Consider the following 12,730-nt stretch of genomic DNA (forward strand, 5'->3'; position numbering starts at 1 on the left):
GGAACGTTAGAGATAATTTATATACTATATTTTACTGATGAGGAAACAAGGACCAGAAAATTGGAGGTACCCGTGCATTATCTAGGTTGACGAAATACCTCAACTAGAGTTCCCTTTATCAATTTTTTTGATTTTTTAAATTTGAAATTATTTCAAATTGATAGTCTCCTAAAAGAATACCTGATATGTCTTCAAGAGAGTATGTTACATTAACCCATTTATACTTCCCAGAAAGCTAAAAAGCTGACATCACCTTGGTAAAATTTCAAAAGCAAAAAATTACTTAAAAGGCTGTAGATTTATTGAACCAATATATTGACGCTGAATATGGATCTTGCTCAAATTTTCACTTTTATTTCTTTGCCCACTCAAAAAAAAAATTTCCAAGGATTCTTCAAAAATTTAGATTCAAATAAACAGATAAGTTATATTAAGGTATATATTTTTAAAGAAGCAGATAGAGATATGAAAGAATATCTCAGAGAATGATAGAGACAGATGCCCTATTAGTCTAATATTTTCTCTTCCATTTGAAAGGAGCTGGTATGGAATGTCCATTCCAGGTGAATAGGTCTGTCTTCTGGTCACAGTTTGGCCATCAATAACTAGCAGAGGGCCTCCCTGGTGGCCTAGGGGTTAAGTCTCAGTATTGTGGCCTGAGTTTGATCCCCAGCCAGGAAGCCAACCCACAAGGCTCTGCAGACCTCTTCTGTCTCACCAGACCTCTCCTGTCTCACCTACTGTACCCCTTTAGCAGTGTATTTCAGTAAATCTGCCTGCTCTGTTCCCCATTCTGTCTCTGGTAAATCTTCTCATACCATAGCCCTCACCCCTGAATCTCTGGCCTACACTCTAGTTCTTCTATACAGAAACAAAACAATAACTACAACAAAAAACTAGCATGATATCCTACTCATAAATATCCCTTGAATGAATGAATGAATGAATGAATGAATGAATGAATATTAATTTGAATGGCCCAGATATACCCCATCATAAACATTTACCTTGTTTTGAAATTATCAGAAATGCATTTAGTTTGTGGAGCATGACTTAGTTTATGGCATCATAAATTAATTGCTTGTAGAGAAAACCAAACAATTTTTAGTGAAAACTAGAAGACAACATCTTCCCTGGACATTAGTGGAAGGGGAAAGACAGTAAGGTCTGCTTCAAGTGTGAATATTCTCACTTGATTTATTGCCCATTTTCCAAAATTGCCCTTCTTAGAAGAGCCTCCAAATGTACCAATGTCTGTCTGTGTGTGTATTTTTTTAATCCCTTTTGAGTTATCATCAAAGAATTAGTCTCTTTCATGGAAACCAATTTCTGGCCTTCAGATGATTAAACCAAGTGAAACTTAACAGGGAGTTGAATAAGCATGAAATTATAATCCCCAGAGTTTTTCTTTCTCACTCCTTAAAAGGTTTGGAACATTTGACTAGGACAGTTGTCATGAGCAGTAAACAAATAAGCAATATTATTGAAATGTGTCTATTCCCTTGGGCAAAAAAAAAAAAAACTGCTAAAAGTTAAAATTAAATGTTTTTGTATTTTACCACATAGACTCTTGATTTATTTCCTGGAATTCTAAATTAATCTTTTCTTCTTTTCTAACTTTAATGGAGAGCTTACTTTCAGTAAGTTTTCTGACTAATCCATGATTGAATAGTTCTTTGAGTAGAGTTTGTCTGCTAGTAAATATACAACAACAGTGAGTGTACCCTCAGTTAGTTTAAAAATACTTCAATTATTGTGTGAAAAATATTCACACAATATCTCCTGGGTCCTTATATAATGCAATGAAAATGCTGAACCAAAGCTCAAAATTTACTCCATCTTATTGATGGATAAGAAATGAAATTTTTTTATTTCAGTTTCCTTTTTTTTTTTTTTTTTTTGGGTCAGGATTTTCTTGGTTGCAAGCCACAGAACCCAATTCATACAAACTTAGACAAAAAGAGTACACCTTAGGAAAATAGGCAGGGTGGATCACATAAGAGGAGACTGACAATCTAAACCAGGAAAAGGGAAGTAGGGAGAACTAGAAGCCTGGAACCCCCTTATGGCATTTTCTCTATCCCTCCCACTTTTCCTCCAGCACCCCATTATTCTCTGGGCATTAGTATTATTCATTTCAAAAATAACAATCAGGTTTCCACTTGTCAGAAACGAGTCACTAACCCCCTCTAAGTTATATTTCTCTCTACAGTAACAATTTGGAAATATCTTGGGAAAAGACTTGTTTGGGTCATATGATTAACTGTAACTGCAACCTTAGACCAGTCACCTGTGGACAAGTCAGGGCATGACTGTTCCAGCTTGGACAGTATTTCCTCTGGGACAGTAAACTTGGCCAAGAGGTAAAGGGTAGCGCATACAGCAGCTCCTATGGGAACCAAATGGACATGGGGCCAGGTCTCAGAAAGCAGAGGATATTCTTCCTGGAGAAGTATTGGGCAGAGAAAGCAAGAGGTCAGTCCCTCTCACTCTCTTTAGGTTAGGAAAGAGATAAATTATTGGCATGCATATCTAATCAGTTGAATGTGAGTCTGGCACTATTATTTTTTTTTCTGGCACTATTATTGATAGAGTCATAGTGAAAATTCTTCTGCTTCCTGGGCCTTATGTAGAAGTTTAAATGAAAACAGTAAGTGCTGTAAGGGCAGAAGTCCATTAAGAGTGATAGTCTTTTGAAAAATGCTGGAAAGGAAAGAATGTACCAAGAGGGATGCCAGTGAAAGGGGGAGACCAAGGGGACCTGAGTACAGAGAAGACAAATTTAAATGTCATATTAAGCACAAGATGTCCCTTTTAAAAACAATCTTTAGAATTCATTTTGCATGCAAAAGCCACATTTATTAAAAATATAGCTGGATTGCACATTAAGGCATTTGTTCCTAATGGAACAAAACTTAGCTTCTTAAATCCCAAATTTATATCATTTTAAAAATAATTCCAATAAGACAGCCCTTAACTTAGACATGAATCTCCTTAACTATCACTGAGATCAAAGTCCATGTGGCCAAAGATTTCATTCAAAATAACTTGTTGAGTGCCTAGTTTGCATTGAGTCAAGTTTTCCAAAAATTATTAAGAATGGAGATGGCAATCTTTGGGGGCAACAAAATTAAAATGTGTCCATATAAAAAGTAAGAATCATGCAGTAATATAGAAAAAGCCAATTAAAGAGCAAAAACATAGAGTTCTCTGGGAAATCAACAGAAGAATCACCAAAGGCTAATGTGGAAAGAGAGGGCATGGACAAGGGGGGACCTTGGAGGGTGCCCCCTCCCTTACCAGAAGTGGTGAGAGCCTCATGGTTCTGTGGAGCTTTCTGTTGTGGTGGGGTGTTCTATATTATGCTCTCTCCTATTCAATTGGAAATAACATTAAGATGGAAGAAGAACCTGAGAAAAATTACAGAAGCACGAGTGTCCCTGGACAGTTTGGAGAGCAAAAAATACTGCCTAGTTTATTGGATATGATGAGTGTTAATTAGGAAAAGAAATTTAGAACCAGAGCATAACATTTGGGGCTAACCAGCTAAAGCTTTGGGAAAAAAGCAAGCCTATTTAGCATGGAATGGACTGATTAAGGAGACTGTGGGGAGGGAGGGAATTCTTGCCAAGTTCAGACTGGAGCTAATAGAATCTGTACCAGAAAGCTGCCAGCACAAAGCCATAGGATACATGACAACAGAAAAATTAACAAATCTCTATGACCCGCTAGATGGGGAAAATATCCTAGAGGGAAGTCAAAGGTAATCTTCACCTTAGAGTGGAAGGGTGATTCTTAGTGGGAAAATACAATTACTTCTCTTTTGTGAGAGACAAATCTACCTTGCTTGACAAGGAAGTTGATGATGCTGAAGTAAATCAAGGCCCCTAGGAGAGAAGGGAAGGAGGGCTGACTCTGGCAATTGCTGATGATACTTTAAATTCAGGAACAAGAGTTTCATCTGAAGGAGGATGGCCAATGAGCCTGGCAAGAGGATAAAATTATAGTTCCCAAACTGTGTGCCAAGTCACCCTAAGATGCCACATTAAATTCACCGAGGTATTGAGGTATTGTGGGGTATTTTGCAGGTTTTAAGGAATCAGGTTAACATCTGTTGGATACTTTGTAAAGAACTACTGTTTAGTTGCGTGTCCATAATTATTTAACTGGTAAATGGGACTGTTCTTTTATTTCTTTTAGCCTAAGAATGCCTTAAGAAAATACTGAGGTCCTAAGGTTATGAGGTCCTAAGATGTACAAATCTCTAGAATAATAAAAGCTATGCCCTGAGAAATAGTCAATAAATTTAGTGACAAATACATTTTTGTAATAAGAGGGCAAAAGCAGGTGTATCTCACTGGTTGGAATGGAAGCAGAAAATGGACTTAAAGAAGGAGGGGATGGCTAACTGCAACTTTGGAAGCAGCAGTTACTTTTCCATTTTAGGGACACAAATGAAAGGAAGGCCAAAGATGAACAGAAGGTTAGGCATCTGAAAGGGAAGAGAAAATAGAATTGTGTTTTTATGCAGAGGGAATATCTCCAGTTTAGGCAAAAGTTTGAGAGGAGAAAATAAAATGGCAACTCAGGCCCTGTCACAGACAGGGAAGGAAAGCAAAAGCAAGAAACTTTTTCTTGGGCCTCCCCTGGTGGCGCAGCGTTTGAGCACTGGGCTGTGAAGCTGCCCACAGCCTCTGCAGTGCCAGTTCGATCCCCAGCCACCGGTGAGGGTCCCACATGGCACACAGACCTCTCCTGTTGCTCCCACTGCTCCCCTCAGCAGTGTATTTCTTCACCCTGCCTGTTCTGTTCCCCGCTCTGGCTCTGGTGAATCCTCTCACCCTCCCGTGCTTCTGACTGTACCCAGTGCTTGTATAAATAAATAAATAATTCTTTAAAAAAAAGAAAAACTTTTTCTTGGAAGGAAACCAAGTTAAGAACCTATGATTTGGTCTATTAGGGCTTGCATGTGTTTTCTCTTTCAGTTTTTACCACCTCAGAAGGGAAATGTCCCCATTTTAGATGCAAGGAAGCTGAGTTTGAGATAATGAAGAGAATGCAGGTAAAGATCTGAGCATCTTTTGAGACAGAGAAGAGGGAGTTTGAAAGGGTGTCTTAGTCAATTCAGGCTAGTATAGCAAATTACGATAGACAGAGGAGCTAACATTGTAAACATCTATTATCACAGTTCTGAAAGCCTGGTAGAACCCCCTGCCTGGCTCACAGATGCCATCTTCTACTGTGTCCTTACATGGTGGAGAGGGCAAGACAGCTCTCTACTCTCTTGCGTGTCTTTTGTAAGGGCACCCTCATGCCTTCATGAGGTGAGGGCTGTACCTTCATCACTCAATTATCTCCCAAAGGCCCTACCTGCTGATACTTCTCATTAGGGATTAGGATTTTAATAAATGAATTAAGCAGAAATACAAACATTCAGATCATAGCAAAGGATATCTTCTAAATAGTGCCCACTTTCCTCAGTAATCTAGATAGTACTTCTCTAACTTTGATTTGCATAAGAATTTCCTGGAATCTTGCTAAAATATGTATTTTTACTTAGTTGATCATGAGTAGGGACTGAGAATTTACAGTTCTGTGTTCTCTGGCAATGCCAGTGCTGCTGGTCAATGAGCCACACTTTGAGTAGCATAATCTAAAAAGTCAGATCATCAGATCAGACTTTCTAGAATCTTTCCAGGTATTTGTAGGTATCTACCTCATTTATGTGTGGTGGATTGTAGGAAAAAGTGCATTACTGAGGTAAAGGGACCAAAGGAGATAGAAATTAGTTCTGAGAAGAATAAAGAGCAAGTGCAAATGGCCTGGGGAAGAGGAAGGCCAATGGATGGATGCAGTAGACAGGGAACTACTGTGGAATATTAAGAGTGTGCTACTGGCAACTGGGTGGAGACTGAAACCAAATAAAAATAAAAAAGCAGAATCACTGGGTACAAGGACTGAGATCTCTTGCTCAGTGTGTTTGTTGCAGAAGGTGGAAAGAAAGCACTAAATGTGAGCAGGTACTGACATAACCCTGAAAACAGGAAAATATTCTGCAGTTAGATGAACAATAGCGATAAGAAAAGAAGTATAAATGCCACTGAATTTAAAAAAAAATTGCTAGGAGATTTAGCAGTGGGTAGAAAGAAGGGAGGCCCCAAATCTGTCAATGTCCAAATCTCCTAGGAGGCTTTTGAAAATACCAATTCCTGGCCCTATCCCTAGAACTCAGAGTCCATAGTTCTAAACAGGCCTTAGAATCTGTATTTTGGGGCCTCCCCGGTGGCGCAGCGGTTGAGCGCTGGGTTGCGAAGCTGCCCGCGGCCTCTGCTGCACCGGTTCGATCCCCGGCTGCTCCCCGGCCACCGGAGGAGTGTCCCACATGGCGCGCAGACCTCTCCTGCCGCCCGCTGCTCCCCTCAGCAGTGTACTTCGGTCCTTCTGCCTGCTCTGCTCCCCGCTCTGGCTCTGGTGAATTCTCTCACCCTCCCGCGCTTCTGACTGTACCCAGTGCATGTATAAACAAAACAAAAACAAACAAATAAATAAATAAAATAAAAACATGCCTCTATAAAAAAAAAAAAAAAAAACTTCAAAAAAAAAAAAAAAGAATCTGTATTTTGAAGTTCCCCACACATGTCCCTGATTATCCTTCTGTAACCCCTTGGGGTGAATGGGAGAGGAGAAATGCCCTCTCAGGAGAAGGTGCTGAGGGTAAACTCTCAGCTGTAATAGAGGCACTGCAGGGATCCTCAAGGAAATGGCCGGTTTTTGCACATCAGAATCTTACATCTAGACAGCTTGATAAGTGGCACTACAAAGCTATAGTCATTCATGATTTCTTTCATTGTGACAGTCGTGGTCAGGCAGTTTTCTTCTGAATGATCAAGTAGATTTTCTGCGGGCCCAAGCCCCAGTTAATATTTGCTCATACTTAATCCACTTCACATATGAATACATCAAATTTTATGTCAATTTCAAGTAACTGTGCATTTATTTTAACTTATAAGGCAATTTTTTTCTACACTTCTTTTATTCTCTTAAAAAGGAGTGTTTAAAAATAATGCTCGGGTCTCCCCTGGTGGCTCAGGTGGTTGAGCACAGCGCTGTGAATCTGTCAGCAGCCTCTGCAGCACCGGTTTGATTCCCGCCAGCTGGCGAGGATCCCACATGGTGAAGTAGACCTCTCCTGTCACACCCACTACTCCCCTCAGCAGTGTATTTTGTCAGTCTGCCTGTTCTGCTCCCCGCTCTGTCTCTGGTGAATCCTTTCACCCACCCATGCATCTGGCCTGTACCCCAGTTCTTGTATAAATAAAACAAATAAATAAAAATAATACTCAACATCATAAAGAAAAGCAACATGGAGAGTAGTGAAGGCCACATCCACAATCTGATGCACATTTTTTTAAGATTTATTTATTTATGCATACAAGAACTGGGGTACAGGCCAGAGATGCGGGGGGGCTGAGAGGATTCACCAGAGACAGAGTGGGGTGCAGAACAGGCAGATCTACTGAAATACACTGCTGAGGAGAGCAGTAGAGGAGACAGGAGAGGTCTGCTGCCCCATGTGGGTCACCTCACTGGCCAGGGATAAAACTCGTGCTGCAGTGGCTTGGATAGCTTCATAGTGCTGACGCTTAACCACTTGTGCCACCAGGGATACCCCCATGATGTACATTTATACTCCACTCTACCTCTCACCACTGCTGTGGCCCAGACCTTGAGCCCAGGAGCACCAAACTCATGGGGCAGCAGTTAGAATTAAATAATATAAAACATATAAAACTCTTTAGACTGTGCCCAATGTGTGTAAATTATCCGTGAAAGTTTGCTGGTATTATGATTAGGTTACCTTGTCACTGTCATAGCTGCTTCTTATAAAAAACTGGTCCGCCCTGCTGTATCTAAGAACCCCCTTTGGGGAATCAGCCTTGGGACCTTTCACAGGAAGGTGAGCCACCAGTTTGGTGGCTCTAGTCAGAAGGGTTGAATCCAGTTGCTTCTTCTGCCAAAGCAATGACAGAGTTCCCTAGTTTTTTTCATGTGGAATAAAGATTGAGACAGGATTGGAGGACAACGTTAATTTCATTTAATAGACAAGGATTTACTGAGCACCTACTAAATGCTGGGAATTGTGCATAGCACTGAGGGTATAAAAACACGGGTGCTTCCTTCTTGAAGCGTGGTCTAATAACAAAATAGATGTAAGGATTAAATGAATTTCCTGTTCAGTGGTTTCACAGAAGAGAATCTCTGATGTTCTCTGAAAATTAGACACAGCAATGACACACACATCCATTTCTAAGTTGGGTATTTAATGTCACCCTAGAAACAATTAAATGTGAATGATAGCTGTCAACAAGAATTACTATTCACAGTTGATTATGAGGTACATTGTTATCATACTCATTTTTATCCAAAATTCTTCCAGGAGAAAAAATTGTTGATAATCTTGTTTACAACCAAGAAAATGTAGGTTCAGATAAAGTAGGCTCCTTGACCAAAATCACATCACCTGTGAACCATCACCATAGTCCCTTGTTCCCTTTCCTTCCCTACTGTGACCCCTTCTTCTTCCCCCTGCTATATATTTCAGATTTAATTTCCCTGTTAGTTTTGTCTTTTTTTTTCCCTGACCCCTTGTTCAGTTTCCCTATATTCCCCCTTTAATAAGTCTTAAGAACAAGAGTTGGGTAAAATGGTCCCCACTGTTAGTTTTTTTGTTTTTTTTTTTGGGGGGGGAGGGGGGCTAAGTCAAAGTGTGGCAATCAGCACAATAATATAAAGAGAAAAGAACTCCATATTCAAACTGAGCTAAGGTGTTGGCTTTAAATTATATTCTCATTGCCTAGGAGGTCTGGCACTCTTAACCACTGTTTAATGACAGTCACAGATTTTCCTAACCACATACACTGTTGTGGAGCATGGCAGAGGGAGAGGGTACTTTGTTGATGATAATGTAAAACAGCAAACTGGCATTTTCTTTTCCCAGCTGATTCAAAAATTGACAGATGTGGCTGAAGAGTGTCAGAACAATCAGTTAAAGAAGCTCAAAGAAATCTGTGAGAAGTAAGCCTCTAATCTTATTACAATGGACTTGTGTTTATAAGTATATTCAACACACATTGCCATCTGATTCACCAATTTTTCCCTTTCCCTTCCATTTTGACTTCAGAGAGAAGAAGGAATTGAAGAAGAAAATGGATAAAAAGAGGCAGGAGAAGATAACAGAAGCTAAATCCAAAGACAAAACTCAGATGGAAGAGTAAGGAGAAAGAACCCCTCTCACCCCCTCACCACCTCTCACCTGGTGATGACTTTATTCTGTATCAGAATAGCAGGTTCTCATCTACACAAAGACCCATCTGTAAAATTTCTCCTCTGATTAACCTCCCAAAATATCGGCGCATTGCAAAATTTTTAACACTGAACTCAAAGAGCAATTCAGTCAAGTATTGAGATGCACCGGGGCAGAGTCTTTTGGATAAAGACTGAGTGGAGAGCTTCCCTTAGGGAAAGGTTAACTCCTCATTTCCCAGATCATCAGGGAACTTCCAAGCACTTAATGAAAGCTTGCCCTTGGGTGGAACCTGACCTTTGTCCAAAGCTGGTTGGTTTGTACTTTTCCTGCAGTGTAATAAGAATGTAGAGATTTCTGTACCTTTTCATCTGGAAGGCTGAGGTTCCCATATTCATCGATGCCAGCTGAGTTCTATAATAATATGTGTGTGTAATTTGCTTTTAGGGAAAAGACAGAGATGATCCGGTCCTATATCCAGGAGGTTGTGCAGTACATCAAGAGGGTATGTCCTTCAATCCCTCATTCCTTTACAAACCATGTGATCCTTTGACAAGCACAGTGTGAGTCTCTGGACTGAAATGCCAGGCTTGGTTGTATCTGCTTATCACCAGTACCAGCAGAATGGCTTCAGAAGGAATGCACTTCTTAATTCCTGTCTCTTGCAAGTTTAATTGTAATCCTCTATATAAAAGGGTGCATCTGAAGATAAACATAAAAAATCATTCCCCACACCCTAAAAATAGATTTCTCCAGTCAGAAGCCCAGAAACATGATATAAATGAGAGCCTCCCCCAAAGAATCTTTAGTTGCTCAATTGTATAAAAGATGGCAACCTCTAGAGACACTTCTTATCACAAAAAAATAGTATTTTTATGAATTTTTTAAAAATATCAATGGATCACCTTACTCCCCCTTCCCCTAATCCTCTGCACCCATCACCAAACCTGAATATTTATCAACAGTTTCCCACACTTGTAAGAGCATCTCTTGATCAGGATATGAAATATTTAAATACCTAATAATACCAAATTATTATATAATTGTTGCAATAATAGATCTTACTAGCTATCCATTTTCAGGTGAAAGCATTCACTTGAACATTTAGATGAAAATGATTTTCCTTTTACTTTTCTTGTAGTTAGAAGAGGCACAAAGTAAAAGGCAAGAAAAACTCATTGAGAAGCACAAGGAGATCCGTCAGCAGATCCTTGATGAAAAGCCCAAGGTAAAGTGAACCAAATCATAACACACAATACCTTTGTTTCCTTTCCACTCAGTTAGAGTAAGACCTCCACAATTCATGTGCCTTCCACATAGGCTAGGGTCTGTTGTTGCATGTGAAACCACACATCCTTCTCAGACATAGTAAAAGGATAGTATTCAATAAGCTTTTGCCATCAACTGGTGAATTTAAAACTGCCGTGCACAGAACATACCTCTGGAGATTTGGTTTCAGTTGGTCTGGAGTTTGGCTCAGGTATTGGTCCTATACCCCCTACCCTACTGTGGGGTATTTCCAGGGTACAGGGTGGAGAGAATCAAAGACTAGTCTCTTCAGCTCTAAAGAACTGATGTAATTTTGTAATGGCACAGTCTTTCCAGCAGAGGGAGCACTGCACCAAAATCACTGGTTATTAACCAACGAAGTTTCCTTACAAATTAGAAAGACACTTCCTTTGCTATACTAATATTTTATTGGGGATACACTCTAAAACTACATTATTTTTATTGTATGATCAAAACAAATTGTTTCATTAATATTAACATTAAATGAACTGAATATAAATTGACTACTTTCTAGTTAGTAAACAGTAGCTCAGTTTTAGATTATTCCATCCATTATAGTTAATCATCAGATACTTTTGTGTTTTTGAAAAAATGTGCTTTTGCTATTTACTGTTCTTCTATCTTCAGTATAAAATTTCTACTCTAAGAGGGGATTGCAAAGCTCAAAAGTGTTAGTTTTATTTCATTGTGTATTTCATCCATCAGTTCACCTTACAGATTCTTTGGGGCTAATTCTAGATATATTTCCATGGTTGCTTCTGTTTTCCTGCTTTTATATTTATTATATAGGATACTATTTAATATTTTTGACTCCTGAAGTTATTAGACTCCACAATGTAGATTCTTAAGCAGAAATGAAATAAAAAATTAATAATTATTTAGACATGCTACTTTAGTTTTTTCCATATAAATATACAATTTAAATTTTCTTACCACCCTTTCAGGTTGATTATGCATTAGAAAATAAAATAAATTTTAATGTAATTTCAGAAATTGCTCTACTTCCCAATTAGAATTGATCTTTTTATAACATTCAAGTGTTTGAAACAAAATATCCAATTTCAACTGAAATTTTAGACACACCACAACAATAATTAGTCCCAATGGTATATTCAGATACAAGTATTTCAACTCATGTTGCCTGAGTTCAAATTTGTCATTACTTTGCATACTGACATAATGATTTACTTATAGTTGACATCATTAGCCAGTTTTTGTATTTCTAAAAAAATCTCTTGGGAAATATTTTCAGAATTTTATTTTGCTTTGTTTCTGTTTTTGATCCAACAATATCGGCAACTTTATTCATAGATATAATGCAATCACAAATGTGTTTAAATTACTTAATTCTCAATATAAGTAACCATACATTTATGTTACTGGTAATAAGTCATCACAATTAAAATCAACTTTAGTAGGAGGGCCTCCCCTGTTGACACAGTGATTGAGTGCAGGGTTGCGAGTCTGCCCGCAGCCTCTGCAGCGCCAGTTCAATCCCCGGCCACCGGGGAGGGGCCCACAAAAAAAAAAAGAAAAAAAATCAACTTTAGTAGGTGTTGTAAAACCTTTAAATGTCTTCATTGGATATAATCAAACAGAAGAACTAACAATTGCTGGAAGTTTATCAGTAAGGGTGCATTCAGCAGCAGTTTTACAGAAAATCCATTTAAAACTGGTTTAAACAATACTAACATCTAGTAAGTTATATGTGGTACTATAAGTTTTGAGGTGTTGCAGGTTTAGTATGGTAAATTTTGTGACTCAACAACCTCATCAAGGGTCCAGGCATTTTTAAAATTTCTACCATGTCATCTTAGTGGTTTTTATCGCCAGGCTATAAACTCCCAGTTACAAGAAGGCTTCCATACATAACTTCATGCCTCAGGACCCTGCATAAACCCATTCAAAGGCCGAGAGATGGGAATGTCTTCATCTTGTAACTCTTTATAGGATTAAGGAAAACCTTCCTAAGTCTCCCTCAATAGGCTTGTCATTTGCTACCATTATATCATATACACTTTCATAAACCAATCACAATCACAGAAGTGTAATTTTCAGGGTTGGCTTAGAATGATTTAAGATTTACCCACAAGGGTGAAGAGAGTGCACCTTCTCTTCAATTCCATGGTCACCAAG

General features: G+C 38.8%; 1 protein-coding gene across 2 annotated transcripts in view; it reads left to right on the top strand.

Moving 5' to 3' along the window:
• Window positions 1-12,730, top strand: part of PLCB1 (phospholipase C beta 1) — a gene marked incomplete at both ends in the record, with an annotated part of 613,641 nt that overhangs the window by 539,112 nt on the left and 61,799 nt on the right. For both annotated transcript variants that reach the window (XM_084247878.1, XM_084247879.1), the window contains 4 exons: window positions 8,999-9,075; window positions 9,182-9,271; window positions 9,752-9,809; window positions 10,446-10,532. In XM_084247878.1, coding sequence (XP_084104004.1) covers window positions 8,999-9,075; window positions 9,182-9,271; window positions 9,752-9,809; window positions 10,446-10,532 — 312 coding nt within the window. The remainder of the gene's footprint in view (window positions 1-8,998; window positions 9,076-9,181; window positions 9,272-9,751; window positions 9,810-10,445; window positions 10,533-12,730) is intronic.

This window comes from Talpa europaea, assembly GCF_964194135.1.
Source record: "Talpa europaea genome assembly, chromosome: 11".
Classification (NCBI taxonomy): Eukaryota; Metazoa; Chordata; class Mammalia; order Eulipotyphla; family Talpidae; genus Talpa; species Talpa europaea.